At 43.9% G+C, this 18429-nt stretch overlaps 1 protein-coding gene across 1 annotated transcript in view; it reads left to right on the plus strand.

The window, feature by feature from the left end:
* Positions 1 to 327: 327 nt before the first annotated feature.
* ACBD4 (acyl-CoA binding domain containing 4) overlaps positions 328 to 18429 on the plus strand; it is a 37590-nt gene continuing 19488 nt past the window's right edge. The window contains exons 1-5 of the mRNA XM_077252644.1: positions 328 to 619; positions 14437 to 14661; positions 15999 to 16119; positions 17273 to 17357; positions 17913 to 18033. Coding sequence (XP_077108759.1) covers positions 14580 to 14661; positions 15999 to 16119; positions 17273 to 17357; positions 17913 to 18033 — 409 coding nt within the window. The 5' untranslated portion in view covers positions 328 to 619; positions 14437 to 14579. The remainder of the gene's footprint in view (positions 620 to 14436; positions 14662 to 15998; positions 16120 to 17272; positions 17358 to 17912; positions 18034 to 18429) is intronic.

Below are 18429 nucleotides of genomic sequence, written 5' to 3' on the forward strand. Positions count from 1 at the left end.
AAATGATAGATATGAGATATATAGATAATAGGTAATAAATGAAAGTGATATATAGATTATAGATAGATATGTATAGATGATAAATAAATAAATATATATATATATATATATATATATATATATATATATATATATATATATCTGATAATAAGTAGACAATAACAATAGAGGATAGATAGGATAGCTTTGCCAGTCAGAACTCTAGGAAAGTTGGGTGTGCAGCCTTGATTTGTACAATTATATATCACTTGGTAATGATCACTGTATGCTGCACATATATTACTGCCCATATCACCCAACAAAATGGCCGATACGACCTATCCCATCATGTCTCTGTGTGACAGGACTCAGCAGCACATGCTCACTGCTCTGTTTATTCTCGTAGTCATAATGGAGAGAGGCTGCCAGGCTCAGCCTCACGTCAGCACAAGGTCCTCCCACAATGCAGGTTTCCCCCGCCTCGTTCCTCAGGCCTAATTTCACCTCATAATCCCCGGCCTTGCGTGATTGCTGTGTCCGGATTTTTGGGCTGCACAGGCGGGCCGAGAGTCCCGAGTGTTGGGAGGAGGAGATGCTGTTAGCGCCTGAGGCCTGAGCCTGAATGCCCGACGCTGTGTAGGTAATGACATTGCAGCAATGCAGTACAGCAGTGTATATAATATAATGATGTAATAAAGCTGCCATCTCACAGTATATTTATTAATGGGATGAAGATGACTGGAGGACTCCATAAGCCTCAGCATTGAGTCATTTATTAGTAATGTTGTTTATGTGACACTTTGGTTTACGCTGATGCAAAATGGGCGTCTCTGCGAAAAGTAAACGCGGCTCATTAAATTACAGTGGACGTGTGTCCGTCAGGTGTTGTCTGTCATGGCCAGCCTTTTCTTTGTCATTGTGGATATGGCAGACATGTGCCATAGACTCACGGACATCGCCTCATAGTGAGGCCGGCGTCACACTGGCGAGTTTTACGGACGTATGAGCGCAGAAAATACACCCGTAAAATACGCATAACACACAGCCCAATGATTCCCTATGTCCCAGCTCCTATCAGCCGTATTTTACTGACCCGTATTATACAGTCTTGGGCATACCTCCCAACTTTTGAAGATGGGAAAGAGGGACAAATTTTAGGCCACGCCTCTGACCACACCCATTCATAATTAGTCACACCCATATCCACGTCCCAACTACACCCATTTAGCACTGCTGATCACACTGTTTCATATACAATAGTTATAAACAAAAAAATATGGCCACACAGTGCTCCATACTGTATAATGACCGCACATGACGCTCCATACTGTATAATGGCCACACATGACGCTCCATACTGTATAATGGCCACACATGACGCTCCATACTGTATAATGACCGCACATGATGCTCCATACTGTATAATGGCCGCACATGATGCTCCATACTGTATAATGACCGCACATGATGCTCCATACTGTATAATGGCCGCACATGATGCCCCATACTGTATAATGACCGCACATGATGCTCCATACTGTATAATGACCGCACATGATGCTCCGTATTGTATATTGACCGCACATGATGCTGCATACTGTATACTGGCTGCACATGATGCTCCATATTGTATAATGACTGCACATGATGCTCCATACTGTATAATGGCCGCACATGATGCTCCATACTGTATAATGACCGCACATGATGCTCCATACTGTATAATGACCGCACATGATGCCCCATACTGTATAATTGCCACACATGACGCTCCATACTGTATAATGACCGCACATGATGCCCCATACTGTATAATTGCCACACATGACGCTCCATACTGTATAATGAACACACATGACGCTCCATACTGTATAATGACGGCATGCATACCGTATAATGGCCCCACATGATGCTCCATACCGTATAATGGCCGCACATGACGCTCCATACTGTATAATGACCGCACATGATGCTCCATACTGTATGATGACCACACATGATGCTCCATACTGTATGCTGGGTGCACATGATGCTTCATACTGTATAATGACCACACATGATGCTCCATACTGTATAATGACCGCACATGATGCTGCATACTGTATAATGACCGCACATGATGCTCCATACTGTATAATGGCCACAGTTCTCCATACTGTATAATGACATACAGGCACGCAGCTCACACACACACGCTCACACACATGCACACGCACACAGCTCACACACACGGCCCACACACACGCAGCACACACACAGCTCACACACGCACGCAGCTCACACACATGCAGCATCACACACACAGTATCACACATACACACGCAGCATCACAAACGCAGCTCACAAACACATGCAGCTTTGACACAAATGCATCACATACGCAGCCTTCACACACACACCCATCACACACACACGCAGTCATCACACACACACACGCAGTCATCACACACACACACGCAGCCATCACACACACACACACGCAGCCATCACACACACACACGCAGCCATCACACACACACACCCAGCCATCACACACACACAGCCATCACACACACACACCCAGCCATCACACACACACACACAGCCATCACACACACACACACCCAGCCATCACACACACACCCAGCCATCACACACACACCCAGCCATCACACACACACACCCACAGCCAGGTTGGCACTAGGAGGGTGCTGGCTGGCACTGTTAGAGGTGTTACAGTGCTACCTGTGGATGGAGAGGTGCATGGACACACTGCACTATCTGGTTTGCAGGCTTCTCCCTGCCGCCCCTTATCCGCCATACACAATGCATGCCGGTGTGTGCCGGTAATGATGACCGCCTCCCTCCCCCTCACACGCCGCTGCCGCCTCCGAGTGACACAAGGACCAGACTCTGCGCCTCAGCATCGGGTACCACAGATTCCCGCGCATGCGCGTTGCGGTGCGTGGTGGGGGAGACACCAGGCTGGAGTCGGCGCCGCGCACGCAGCTGGTCCCTCCTTCCCCGATCTCCTGGCCCAGATTTACTAAACAAAGGCTGCAGAGTGTGATCATGCCGGCCGCTTACGTCACTGACCCCGCCCGGAGTGCGGGACTAGTCCTAATCGTCTCTACGTCCCGGAAGTGGGCGGGGCTTCACCGGCGGCCGCAAATTCGGGATTTTAAATGCCCGAAGCGGGACAGCGGGACCCCGGTGCCAAAGCGGGACTGTCCCGCTGAAATCGGGACGGTTGGGAGGTATGGTCTTGGGGTATGTGTCCACGTTCAGGCTTGCTTCAGGCTTTGGTCAGGATTTTATGCAGGTAAAATCCTGACCAAAAATGCACCTGAGGTCACTGGCAGGTCACCTGCGGTGTTCCTGCGTGTTTTGCTCATTGTAGCAACATGCTGCGTTCTGAAAAAACGCACCGCATGTGCGTTTTTGCGGGAAAAACGCATGCGTTTTTTAATGCACAGTGGAGACGGGATTTCATTAAATCCCCTCCACTATGCTGTAACATCTGGACGCTGCGTTTTTGACGCTTCGGCTCAATGCTGCGTCAAAAACGCAGCGTTTCCTGAACGTGGACACATACCCTTGTACGGCCGTACAAAATCGCAGCATGCTGCGTTTGTCACCGTATTGCGCAAAAAAACCGCCAATGAAAGTCTGTGGGGGCGAGAAAAATACGGATTACACACGGACCAGCAGTGTGACTTGCGAGAAATACGCAGCGGTGTTAGAGAGAAAAGCCGGTAATTCAATTGCCGGCTTTTGCTATCTCCTTCCCAAACCCGACATTATATGAGACATGGTTTACATACAGTAAACCATCTCATATCCCTTTTTTTTTGCATATTGCACACTACTAATGATAGTAGTGTGTATGTGCAAAATTTGGGCGCTGTTGCTTGTAAAATAAAGGGTTAAATCGCGGAAAAAATTGGCGTGGGCTCCCGCGCAATTTTCTCCACCAGAGTGGTAAAGCCAGTAACTGTGGGCAGATATTAATAGCCTAGAGAGGGTCCATGGTTATTGGCCCCCCCTGGCTAAAAACATCTGCCCCCAGCCACCCCAGAAAAGGCACATCTGGAAGATGCGCCTATTCTGGCACTTGGCCACTCTCTTCCCACTCCCGTGTAGCGGTGGGATATGGGGTAATGAAGGGTTAATGTCACCTTGCTATTGTAAGGTGACAGTAAGCCAGATTAATAATGGAGAGGCGTCAATTATGACACCTATCCATTATTAATCCAATAGTACGAAATGTTTAATAAGCCACACACACATGATTACAAAGTATTTTAATGAAATAAAGACACATGGTGTTGTAATATTTTATTATACTAGTAATCCACCTGAAGACCATCGTCCTGAAACAAAGTTAAAAAAACAAACAACAATATTCCATACCTTCCGTCGTTATGTCCCACGATGTAAATCCATCTGAAGGGGTTAAATCATTTTACAGCCAGGAGCTGTGCTAAAGCAGTGCTCGTGGCTGTAAAACCCCGGGGACTGAATGGAAAGCAGGGTGACCTGTAGTTACCTTGAGTTGCAGTGATGCGCCCTCTGCTGGATGTCCTCATGAACTGGAGCCTTGGAAAAGTTCCCACGCTCGAGTTCATATGAGGACATCCAGCAGAGGGCGCATCACCGCAACTCAAGGTAACTACAGGTCACCCTGCTTCCCATTCAGTCCCCGGGTTTTTACAGGCCGAAGCGGCTGCATTAACAGGCTTCTGCTTGTAAAATTAGTTAACCCTTTCAGATGGATTTACAACGTGGGACAGAACGACGGAAGGTATGGAATATTGTTGTTTGTTTTTTTGAAAATTTGTTTCAGGTGACAAGGGTCTTCAGGTGGATTAAGAGTCTAATAAAATATTCCAACAACATGTGTCTTTATTTCATTAAAGGACTTTGCAATTATGTGTGTGTGTTTTATTAACTATTTCGAACAATTGGATTAATAATGGATAGATGTCATAATTGACGCCTCTCCATTATTAATCTGGCTTAAAGTCACCTTACAATAGCAAGGTGACCTTAACCCTTCATTACCCCATATCCCACCGCTACACGGGAATGGGAAGAGAGTGGCCAAGTGCCAGAATAGGCGCATCTTCCAGATGTGCCTTTTCTGGGGTGGCTGGGGGCAGATGTTTTTAGCCAGGGGGGGCCAATAACCATGGTCCCTCTCTAGGCTATTAATATCTGCCCTCAGTCACTGGCTTTACCACTCTGGCGGAGAAAATTGCGCGGGAGCCCACGCCAATTTTTTACGCTATTTAACCCTTTATTTTGGCTACAGCGCCCAAACTTTGCACATACACACTACTAACATTAGTAGTGTGGAATATGCAAAAAAAAGGGGATATGAGATGGTTTACTGTATGTAAACCATGTCTCATATCATGTCGGGTCTGTGAAGGAGAAATGAAAAGCCGGCAATTGAATTGCCGGCTTTTCACATATATCGCGCTGAATTAAATATAAATACAGTATATATATATGTGTGTCTCAATGACATTATATATATATATATATATATATATATATATATATATATATATATATATATATATATATATATATATATATATACACTGTATATATGTTTTAACGAACATTTGAGCACATAAATCCATTAGATGTCGGTTTTGCAAGCCTGCGAGAAAATATCGCAGTACGGATGCCATACAGATTACATACGGAGGATGCCATGCGCAAAATACGCTGACACACCCTGCCTACGGATGACATACGGATCACTATTTTGGGGACTTTTCTGCGTATTACGGCCGTAAAAAACGGACCGTATTTACATACGCTGAGTGTGACTCCGGCCTAAAAATTTGCTCCAGAGGCGTGCACCACAAAGCTAGTGGTCGCAAGCAACAAAAAGTATTTAAAAATAACTTGCGTGAAAAAAATGAATCATTGTGGCGATTAGTTATTTTCGTATGTAATTGCACGATTTTTCTGCATCTAGACAACTCAGAGGGTATATTTAGCAATAGTGTTGTGACAAGTCAGCAATATGTGGATAATAATGGCCCAATTTGGGCAAATTTGTGAGAACTAGCGCACTTTCTTAAGTTTTGCCACCTTGTCAACAGTATTTTTGTGCCAAATTTGGGGAACATCTGAGAAAAAGTTTGGGACTTTTCATGCCCATAAGGCCAAATTCAGACGTCCACAAATCATGGTCTGCATACAGACCACCATGTATGTACCCACCGCAGGTTTCTTGACCCAAACTTAACAGCGTATATATTATATATATATATATATATATATATATATATATATATATATATATATATATATATATATATATATATATATATATATATATATACATATATATATATACACACAGTACAGACGAAAAGTTTGGACACACCTTTTCATTTAAAGCTATTTCTGTATTTTCATGACCATGAAAATTGTACATTCATTCACACTGAAGGCATCAAAGCTATGAATTAACACATGTGGAATTATATACTTAATTTTCAGTTGTTTCACACTTTTTTGTTATGTCTTATATTCTAGGTTCTTTAAAGTAGCCACCTTTTGCTTTGATGACTGCTTTGCACACTCTTGGCATTCTCTTGATGAGCTTCAAGAGGTAGTCAGTGGGAATGGTCTTTCAACAATCTTGAAGGAGTTCCCAGAGATGCTTAGCACTTGTTGGCCCTTTTGCCTTCACTCTGCGGTCCAGCTCACCCCAAACCATCTCGATTGGGTTCAGGTCTGGTGACTGTGGAGGCCAGGTCATCTGGCGTAGCACCCTATCACTCTCCTTCTTGGTCAAATAGCCCTTACACAGCCTGGAGGTGTGTTTGGGGTCATTGTCCTGTTGAAAAATAAATGATGGTCCAACTAAACGCAAACCGGATGGAATAGCATGCTGCTGCAAGATGCTGTGGTAGCCATGCTGGTTCAGTATGCCTTCAATTTTGAATAAATCCCCAACAGTGTCACCAGCAAAGCACCTCCACACCATCACACCTCCTCCTCCATGCTTCACGGAGGAACCAGGCATGTAGAGTCCATCCGTTCACCTTTTCTGTATCGCACAAAGACACGGTGGTTGGAACCAAAGATCTCAAATTTGGACTAATCAGACCAAAGCACAGATTTCAACTGGTCTAATGTCCATTCCTTGTGTTCTTTAGCCCAAACAAGTCTCTTCTGCTTGTTGCCTGTCCTTAGCAGTGGTTTCCTAGCAGCTATTTTACCATGAAGGCCTGCTGCACAAAGTCTCCTCTTAAGGGCTCATTTCCACTTGCGAGGAAAACGGACGAGTGCAATCCGATAAAAAATCGGATTGCACTCGGACCAATGTTATTCAATAGGTGTCTTTTCATTTGCGATTTTTTTCTCAGCCGAAATCAGACTGAGAAAAAAATCGCAGCATGCTGCGATTTGCTGTGAGTCTCGGACGAGACTCGCCAATGCAAGTCAATGGGTGCGAGAAAAAAAACGGACGGAATACGGACCAACCGTATTCCGTCCATTTTTTACGGATACATCACCATTCTGAGGCCTAGAACACTGTCCATGGTCCTGTAACTGACTGTATAAAAATAGTTGCAGAGAAAAAAAACGGATTGCATACGGATGTCATACGGATGTAAAACGGATGGTGCGAATAAAAATCGCATTGCACTCGCATTACACTCACATGACAATCGCATGACAATCGCATACGCTACATCCCTTTTTTCGGTCCAGATTACGGACCGATTTGTCTCTCGCCAGTGGAAATGAGCCCTAACAGTTGTTGTAGAGATGTGTCTGCTGCTAGAACTCTGTGTGGCATTGATCTGGTCTCTAATCTGAGCTGCTGTTAACCTGCGATTTCTGAGGCTGGTGACTCGGATAAACTTATCCTCAGAAGCAGAGGTGACTCTTGGTCTTCCTTTCCTGGGGCGGTCCTCATGTGAGCCAGTTTCTTTGTAGCGCTTGATGGTTTTTGCACCTGCACTTGGGGACACTTTCAATTTTTCCCAATTTTTCTGACTGACTGACCTTCATTTCTTAAAGTAATGATGGCCACTTGTTTTTCTTTACTTAGCTGCTTTTTTCTTGCCATAATACAAATTCTAACAGTCTATTCAGAAGGACTATCAGCTGTGTATCCACCAGACTTCTGCACAACACAACTGATGGTCCTAACTCCATTGATAAGGCAAGAAATCCCACTTATTAAACCTGACAGGGCACACCTGTGAAGTGAAAACCATTCCCGGTGACTACCTCTTGAAGCTCATCAAGAGAATGCCAAGAGTGTGCAAAGCAGTCATCAAAGCAAAAGGTGGCTACTTTGAAGAACCTAGAATATAAGACATAATTTCAGTTGTTTCACACTTTTTTGTTAAGTATATAATTCCACATGTGTTAATTCATAGTTTTGATGCCTTCAGTGTGATTGTACAATTTTCATAGTCATGAAAATACAGAAAAATCTTTAAATGAGAAGGTGTGTCCAAACTTTTGGTCTGTACTGTATGTACCCCAAATTCACAGCCTGATAAAAAAATATATATATATTACATTGCCTTGCTTTCCTAGCTGTGTCCATGTATTCCCCTAGTGCTAGATCAGCAGTATTTCCGCATCTGCAGAGCTAGCGCTGTTGGAACATGTGGAGCCGCTTCCTCCGCTGAGAAGGACGTTATCACAGATTACTGATGTGATTTCTCACATTACATCTGTTCATTTCTGTATTAACTCTAAAGCCCTGTCCGTTATAGGCTGAGTTCATGCCATTTATAAAGGGGTATTCATCACTTGGAAAAAGCGCTTCCAGAATATGTTTGCACTTGGGCAGCGAACTGTCGTAGCCATGTCCCGCTACTCTTAGGACTTATTCACAAGCTGCATTTTTCCCGCATGTTTTTCAAGGGTAGAAATGCTGCCGTTTAGCACCAGCAAAGTTAATGAGAAATGCTAAAATTTGAGCATTTTTTCAAATCTGCAGCATGTCAATTCTTTCAGAGTTTTTGCAGCGTTTTTCACCCATTAAAATGAATGGGGAAACAAATGCACTTAAAAACTCTCAAAACAGGTAAGGCCTCTTTCACACTTCCGTCTTTTCTCTCCCGTCGAAATCCGTCGACTTTTGAGAAAACAGGATCCTGCAAATTTTTCTGCAGGATCCTGTTTTTCCCATAGACTTGTATTAACGACGGATTGTGACGGATGGCCATCCGTTTCATCCGTCGTGCACTGGATCCGTCGGAAAATAGCAGTCCGTCATGCAGAGAAAACGTTCAGAGGAACGTTTTTTTCAGTCTGAGCATGCCCAGAATAATTTTCAAGTTTCTTTCTTTCTTTCTCTTTCTTTCTTTCTTTCTTTCTTTCTTTCTTTCTTTCTTTCTTTCTTTCTTTCTTTCTTTCTTTCTTTCTTTCTTTCTTTCTTTCTTTCTTTCTTTCTTTCTTTCTTTCTTTCTTTCTTTCTTTCTTTCTTTCTTTTTTCCTCTCTTTCTCTCTCCTTCTACACTAGAAAGATTCAGGCGACGCATCCGTCAAACTACTGCATACGACCGTTTTAACAGTATTTACTAAACGTCCGTCGATACGTCTCCTCGACGCATTATGACGGGACACTGCCGACGTAAATGTGAAACAAGCCTTAGATCCGTGTTCATTTTAGCGCTTTTCATGACAACACTGTTTTTTTGGTGCAGAGAATGCAGCAAATACGGTACTTGCCATGTGCAGATACCCTTAGGCTATGTTCACACTTTGCATTTTTGCTGTGTTGTTTCGGAGACGACGGCGCATGGCTGCATGCACCTGACCGTAGCAGACAGTTTGGGCCCCACAGTACAGACTGTCGTGTTTGCAGCTTAATTCTGGTTTCTCCTCCAATAGGAGACTGACCAAACCAGGCTACCTACTCAGGATCGCTGTATTGCACCATTTACTGAAGACCAAGCCTAATCTCCACCAAGACAGAATATGACTATTTGTCCTCAGACTGAAATATACATGCATACCACTTACCTGCTAGAATTCCTGTAGCAGTGCTGATATAGCAGCGCCGAGTATATTGTAGAGTAGTTGATAATACTAGTTCTTTCTGCTGTTCATGACTGAGCAGAAAAATAATTGAGGACATTGCAAATTGTGTTATTTTCAATGGGACACAATAAAAATGGTAAAATGGAAATGGCCCCCCTCAAGGAATAAAAAAATACAAGTTACAATGCAGGGAGCAGCAAGCTGTGAAGAAGGTCTGTCTCCCAGCAGGAAGCCCTAGCACTGTCCAATGGAGATACGCCAGACTGTCAGACTGGTTGCCACAGCATGCTCGAAGTTTTAGCCCGGTTTCACGCATCCGTGCTTTGCGTACAGACTGCAGTGTATGAACCGGCCGTGGGGTTTCCAGAACCAAACTTAACATTATAAGGCCTCATTCACAAGTCTGTGTACGGTCCGTGTGTCCGTTCTTACCGTCAGTGTACGGTCTGTGTGTCCACTCTTACCGTCAGTGTGACCGCTCTTACCGTCAGTGTACTGTCCGTGTGTCCGCTTTTACCGTCTGTACGGTCCGTTCTTACCGTCATTGTACGGTCCGTGTGTCCGCACTTACCGTTAGTGTACGGTCCGTGTGTCCGCTCTTACCATCAGTGTACGGTCCGTGTGTCCGCTCTTACTGTCGATGTACGGTCCGTGTGTCCGATCTTACCGTCAGTGTACGGTCCGTGTGTCCGCTCTTACTGTCAGTGTACGGTCCGTGTGTCCGCTCTTACCGTCAGTGTACGGTCCGTGTGTCCGTTCTTAGGCCAGTCTCACTTGTCCAGATAATTCCGGTACCGGAAAAATCGGTACCGGAGTTATCCGTGTCCGTATGCTCACGTGGCACATCAGTGTGGCACACGTACGGCAGCCGTGTGCCGCCCGTGTGCCGACTGAGGACCACACGGACCGTGCAGGAGACAGCACTAGAGTTAAGCGCTGTCCCCCCTGCGTGTGGTGCTGAAGCTGCCATTCATTCCTTCTCCCCAGCAGCGTTCGCTGGAGAGAAGGAATGAAAAATCATGTTTTTTTAATTTTTTTTGTTTTTAAAATAAAGTTCCCTGTCACCTTCCACCCCCTGTGCGCCCGCCCGTTTGCATTAAAATACTCACCCAGCTCCCGTGATGCTTCCTCTCAGTGCCGCAGCTTGTCCTGTATGAGCGGTCACGTGGTGCGGCTCATTACAGTGATGAATATGCGGCTCCACCTCCCATCATGAATCAGATGACAGGTTCCCTTTAAAGCCTCCTAGCGCCTCTGAGGGAGGTTGTGAGCTTGATTGAAATGGATAATGACTCCAGTCCTCCATCAAAACAATTTTAGGTCATTTTTAACTGTCCGACATTTATGGTCTGAATAATGCAGAAAAGTTTTGACCCACTGCAGCCGGGCTGTGGAGTTCATAAGGCTACTTTCACACTAGCGTCGTTTGCAATACTTTGCAATGCGTAGTTCAGGAGAACAAACGCATCCTGCAAAGTTGTCTGCAGGATGCGTTTTTTCCCCATAGACTAACATTACCGACGCATTGCGATGTATTGCCACACCTTGCAACCGTCGTGCGACGGTTGCGTCGTGTTTTGGCGGACCGCCGCCAAAAAAAAAGTTACATGTAACGATTTTTTGTGCGTCGAGTTCGCCATTTTCGACCGCTCATGTGCGGCCGAAACTCCGCCCCCTCCTCACCGGACCTTACAATGGGGCAGCGGAAGCGTCGTAAGACTGCTTCCGCTGCCCACGTCGGGCATTTATTTCACAGCATGCGTCGGTACGTCGGGCCGACGCACTGCGGCGGGCCCATACTGACGCTAGTGTGAAAGCAGCCTAAGCCAAACCTCCGACTCCACAATTTCCATGACACCGACTCCACTAAAATGGGCTCCGACTCCACAGCCCTGTGTTGCAGACATTACAATCCGAATCGCAGATCAGCTTCTGTGCGGCAATTGTCTGAGACTTGTAGATGAGATTTGTTAGGATCTCGTTAACATTACTGATTATTCTGTGGATTTTCTGCACGCAAATCCGCACTAAATACGCCATGTTATCTTACCCATACAAGCTGTCAGTAATCTGAAATATCTGCGCTATCTGATGTAGGACAGGGCTTGTCCTACCACTTACTGCATTCGCCACCTCTGTACACCGCTGCTGCTGTGGGACGACCATTCCCCGATCCTTTAGTTGTACGGGTTGTTTTCCAGTGTGCATTCCCAAGGTGTTCACGCATGTAGTAAACAGTTCTTTCACGCTCCTGAGAATAAAAATCACTAGGGTGGACGTCTTTAAATATCTATCGATGCCACACTTCTTGTCGAAACCCCACTGTCTATGGAATCATAGATACTTTACATTTATCTAATTCTCCCTGCCGTATATCACGTAAATCCGCCTGTAAGTCTTTCTACTAATAGATAAAAATATGATCTTCAGTGTATGTGTGTAGTGGAGGAGAAAATCTGCATCGAAACCCTTTTAAGGGTAAGTTCACACTGGGCGTTTTTGCTGCTTTTTTTATGCTAATTTTCAGCTGCGTTTTACAATACCAGCTATGTCTATGAGATTTCAGAAATCTCATGTACACAGTTTTTTTTGTCATCAGTATTTTGTGCTTTGCATGGTTTTTTGGACCTAGAGCAGGTCACTTCTTTCAGCAGTATTTCAGCGTGTTTCACTCAATAACACATCAAAAGCACTGCAAAAAAAGCAGCTTCTTTCCACTCAAGCACTCACCCAGTGTGAACTTACCCTAAAAATGTTTTTTGTAGCCACAGACCTTCTGTAAGAAAAGTTTCTGTGCCCCTGTCTACTATAGATGGTCTGACAGATCACTTTCCATCCCATAATCAGTGTAGGGAGCTGATGGACTCCTCTGTCTTCTATGATGATGACATTACACCTCACCACTCAAGTGCAGTCATTGCTCCCAGCTCAGGTGGATGATATCGCTGGATATCATCAGGTCGGAAAATCTTGTATTGGCTGCAACCGCTTGACAGCACTTGAAGGCTATGCCCAGATCACGTCTGTTTCACTGCTCATGACTCCGTTGGGGGCTTTTACCTTAATTCCCGAAAAACAGGATTCAGAAGGGCTTCTGACGGAACCATTGATTTTAGTTAGGCTGGTTTCACACAAATGATATTCAAGGATCGAGTAGGGGTCGTGATGTCTGGACCGGCCTTGGGTCTTCTGACCCGAACTCAACAACCTCATGGGCATATATGAGGCTGTTACGCTAGGGGCAGGAGACCCTTGGTCCGCATTTGGACTGTGAAAGTTACAAGTGCAAAGTCAGGCAAATGTAGTCCAAAACAGGAAATTTTGGACTCCTGTTGACTTTTTTTGGCTGTGTGCGTCTTTTTAGCCTGGCCCGATAGCAGAATAAACATTCATTTTCAGTAGAGTTTTATGGTTTGGACTCCATTTGCCTAACTGAAGTCAGTGGCTGCATCGTTGGCACGTCTGGATCCTGTCTTTCAGGGACTCATGCACACAGCACTGTGACTGGCATCAGGTACTAACACAGTCTGGGTGGCACTGTTTAGGGGAGCCTACTGGGTGGGGGTTCATAAAAATCAATGACTTGTCCTGGGCCTATAACAAATAGTCGGAATCCATCTTTCCTTCATGGAGGAAGATATTTGAAGATCTGCTGTGAAAATTTTCTTTGCAGATTTTTCACTTTGCAATGTATCGGGTGAAATTTACCAGGGTTGTGGAGTCGGTAAGCCAAACCTCCGACTCCTCAATTTCCATGACATCGACTCCACCAAAATGGGCTCAGACTCCACCAAAATGGGCTCAGACTCCACAGTCCTGAAATTTACTACCAAATCCGCTTGCAACACACTGGGATTTTGCTGTGAAAATCCACTGTGTGCAGGTAATTTAATGTAGATCTCCTCCCTATAATGCTGAATTCAGACATCCGTGGAAAAAGTGTCCTAGTATGCCACATGATATTTGGATGGGCTCTTGGCCTGACTTGAGGTTGTTGAGTTTGGATCAGGAGACCCAAGGCTTCCCAAGACATCAAAGTCCTCCCTCTGATCATAATTTATAGACTTCTGAATTTGGCTTAAATAATATTTCACTCTAAAATAAAAATTAATGAAGAAAACTCCGTTCTTGTTTTTAGTTCTACCTTCTTCTGTTTGGCCACTATTTGGGCCATTATTGCAGTCCTAATACAGTTTCTCACTCCGCTAGTTATGCAGGAATCTGTTTGCCATTCAGGACTCTTGGAAAGCTGGATGATCACTCCTGTGATTGCTGCAGTGATAGTTTGACGGTTTTCATCATTATTTCCCAGAAATCACTACAGAGATATTTCCTTCAAGCTTGCCTGTCTCCCGTGTTCTACAGCAATGCTTTTCTTTATGGTTCTGTATCTTGTAGGTTTTGGTCTTCTCATTGTCTTTTTTTCTACAAACCAAGTCAACAGGCGGATCAGAGTTCACCTGTTATCAGGGCATGGTGCAGCGGAGCAGTGCCACGGCAGTACCTGGCAGCACTTTTGTCCTGTAGAGGAAGCTTTGTACGCTGCAGTCTGGGATTGTGCAGCGCTGCGTTCTGGACCCATGGGGACGGATCAGGATGAAACTGGATACCAGAGGCAATTTAATGCAGCTGTGTCCGTTATTCAGAGCTTGCCAAAAAACGGTATGTAAAGCCCTATGTGACCCCGTGTTATGTCACAAGTCCATGTAATGTCCCTTTATGCTACCAGTTATGTGTCTGTAATGTATCGCACTCATTATATTCCTACTCCTCCATGATTTATGGACCTATATACCTGCAGACCCCACCAGCCTTTCTGCCATTTGAACGATACCATTGGTTTTACCATGACGTGTACTAGAAAATGAGAAAGAAATTCCAAGTGCTGTGAAATTGCAAAAAAAGTGCAGTCCAACACTTGTTTTTTTGTTTGGCTTTTTTGCAAGGTTCACTAAATGCTAAAACTGACCTGCCATTATGATTCTCCAGGTCATTATGAGTTCATAGACACCAAATATGTCTAGGTTCCAAACTTTGCTTTAAAAAAAAAAAAAAGTCATTTTCTGATACCCATAGTGTCTCCATTTTTTGTGATCTCAGGTCGAGTGAGGGCTTATTTTTTGTGTGCCGAGCTGACGTTTTAATGATACTATTTTGGTGCAGTTACGATCTTTTGATCGAATGCAATGTTGCGACGACCAAAAAAAAACCTAATTCTGTCATTTTGACTTTTTTTTTCTCGCTACGCCGTTTAGCGATCAGGTTAATTTTTTTTTATTGATCGAGCTATTCTGAACGCCACGATACCAAAAATGTGTATGATTGATTTTAATTTTGTTTTATTTTGAATGGGGCGAAAGGGAGGTGATTTGAAAATATATGTTATGTTTATATTTTATTTTTATATTATTTTTTTGTATATTTTTAAACACATTTTTTACTTTCGGCATGTTTTAATAGTCTCCATAGGAGACTAGAAGCTGGCACAACTCGATCGGCTCTGCTACTACTGTCTGTATGCTCTTTTGCTTCCTCCCCTGCCCAGGAGCTGCGGTATGATCAGACCATGTCCCTGTACGGTCAGACACATGCATTACACAGTACACAGAAGGGGCACAAGTATAAGATTATCTCAGCACATTAACATTTTTTTTAAACACATCCAATTGTGGAAATTTTTATTATTCCAAGATGTATTGATTAGAATGAACTTTGTTTGTAGGAAAATCTCTTTATCTCCGCTGACGGCTATCTACTTGTATGCTGTCCATTATTCTGACACCATGTCCTGGTTTCCACTTATCCAAACTACAATTATAGGCGGGTCATGTAGATAGAAGTGCAAAAAGAATATATCTAGACAGATGTTAATAGGAAGACATATAAAAGCCACCTTTGCTTATCATTATCCCCTTACTCTGTGTATAGGGTCCTATGTGTATTCACCTTCTGTCTCCCCATCCCCTGAATGACTGGACTTTTTATCCTGGTTCCCCTAGGCGCTTACCGGCCGTCATATGAAGAAATGCTCAGATTCTACAGCTACTACAAGCAGGCTACCATGGGACCCTGCAATATATCTCGCCCCGGGTTCTGGGATCCTATCGGGAAGTACAAGTGGTATGAACACTATACTTTATTTCATGTGCCCTTATGTGAACGTCTTAAAGGGCCAGAATTCTCATTTGTGAGAAACAGTGGAGTGGCGATAAGTGTTGGCGCATTCGACCTGTTCATGTATACTTGGATAACTATTATGAATGCTATGTAATGCTACATTTCCCCAGCAACAGGGTTTCTAAAAGTGTTGTTATAATGAGACAACCCCTTTAACGAGCACCTGTCGCTTACCATAAACAGGTATTTTTTTTGTACCTAGTGTAAATGCTACTGTTCTCCTGAATCTAAATTTTTTTCGTGCGCCTTTCCGTTCCTTATATAGGGTCCCCTCTTCCCTATATATATATACATCCAATCTTGTTATCCCAGTGGGCATGGTTCTCCATTTTCTGGGTGTATTCTTTATGACCACGCCCAGTTGGAAAAACAAACCCTCCATATTAATATACAAGGAAGAGGGGGCCATATTTCAGTAACAGAGAGGAGCAGGAACAAAAAATAATGCCAAATTCAGGAGAAAATTGCAACTTGCATTAGGTAAAAAATACATATTTATGGCAAGTTATCGGTCCTCTTCAGGGACTGGCAATATAGCTTGTACAGACATTAGCAAATGTCTGCAGAATACGGCAAATGCAGAAGTGAAACAGTGGTGAGCACTAAGCAATAAGATAGAAGTCTGGGCTTACAAAGCCCAGACTTCTATCCGACCCAGGTCAGCGTTTTCTCTAATATATTATAGGAGGGTCCCAGGAGGATTCATTCCATGCATCTTGGCTCTTAATTTCCACTGGACAATTCTCCTTTTTTGCATACCAGTTTGCATTATTTTGGTCTAAGGGGTAACCTTTCTCCTTGTGAAGTGACATGTCAGTGTAAGGAGACTTATAGGCCATGAAAAGCTCCTGGGAAATTAAATATGCAAATTGTCTTATCAGAGAAGAAGAGTGCTTGACTGCTAGTGCCCCTTATTGGAAGGGCACCACCACCAAAACATGTCTCTGCAAATTGAGATGCCTGTTAGGCTTTTATCCTAAGTCAGGTGGCAAGACTCATTAAAGGGTTGATATTGACTTTTATTATTGTGGGCGGCACTAGAGTTTAAGCCCCTCTTCGGCAATTTGCATACATTATTTTGGTATGTCTTTTGCAGGGATGCCTGGAGCAAGCTTGGTGATATGAGTCAAGAGGACGCCATGTGTGCTTATATCAGAGAAATGAAAATGGTGGCACAAAAGGTACAGTATAAACGTGTGATGTCTTGTCTGATAATGGTGGAGAAATTGAATAAAGCCATTGTCATGACACGGCTCCCATCTGATGTCACCTTATTCCCGACAGTTTATTATCAGCCACTAAAATGAGGTTCTGATATTATGTCCATTATATAGCCATAGCATTAGTCTACGGATCGCCCCATAGGGGTGTGGTAGTTCAAGATGGTCGCCATAGACTTTGTTGCATATCATCAGAATCTAGCGAGTGGTATATGTACTGGCCCACATGAACTACACCGCCATGGCGGGTAGAAAATATAATGTGCCCTGGGTGCCAAAGGTGGAATAGCAAGTCATTCTGCTCTGGTCAGGGCATGCGGAGGCAGAGCTAGGTCAGTCAGCTTAATGGTTAATCAGTTTTGCCGATATATACCAGTATACACCAAATACATTACGTACTGGAGAATGTAGATCTTTCTCCTGCCTTTACATGTTTTCTTGACGTGCAGGACTTTAATATGTACGGGAATAATCTATATGGTAACAGTGAAAACCCTTCTGTTTTGTATGTATCAGATTATAGACACAATCCCCTTGGAAGACACATCACCGGAGATGTTTGAGCATTTCCGTCCCCTGTATGATGTCATCCCTGACATGCCACGTCCCCCAGACTCCTTTTTCGAGGCCAGCAATGGTAGGTGGACGCTCCTCTATTACAAAACCTCAAACATGACCTCTACACTTATTTTTTAAACTTTGATTCATGAAAGGGGCATTCACATCTCCAAAATCCTATCCCAATATGTAGTAGAAATGTTGTGTAGTTCTTCTGATTAGCTATGTCTCTTACCCCGAGGGCAGGGCATTGCAGAAGCTTAGATAGTTGTTAGTGGTCCTAACCATGGCTATCTAGCTATCGTTACATTAGTCGCCATAACCATGGATACCTAAGCAACTGCAATGCCCTGCACATGGGGTAAGCAACATAGCTAATCAGAAGAACTATATTACATTTGAAAAAGGAGGTATGTGCTTATATTATTATTATTGCAACTACTGCATATTGAGATAATGTATTGGAGATGGGAAT

The sequence above is a fragment of the Ranitomeya variabilis genome, chromosome 4 (assembly GCF_051348905.1).
Source record: "Ranitomeya variabilis isolate aRanVar5 chromosome 4, aRanVar5.hap1, whole genome shotgun sequence".
Classification (NCBI taxonomy): domain Eukaryota; kingdom Metazoa; phylum Chordata; class Amphibia; order Anura; family Dendrobatidae; genus Ranitomeya; species Ranitomeya variabilis.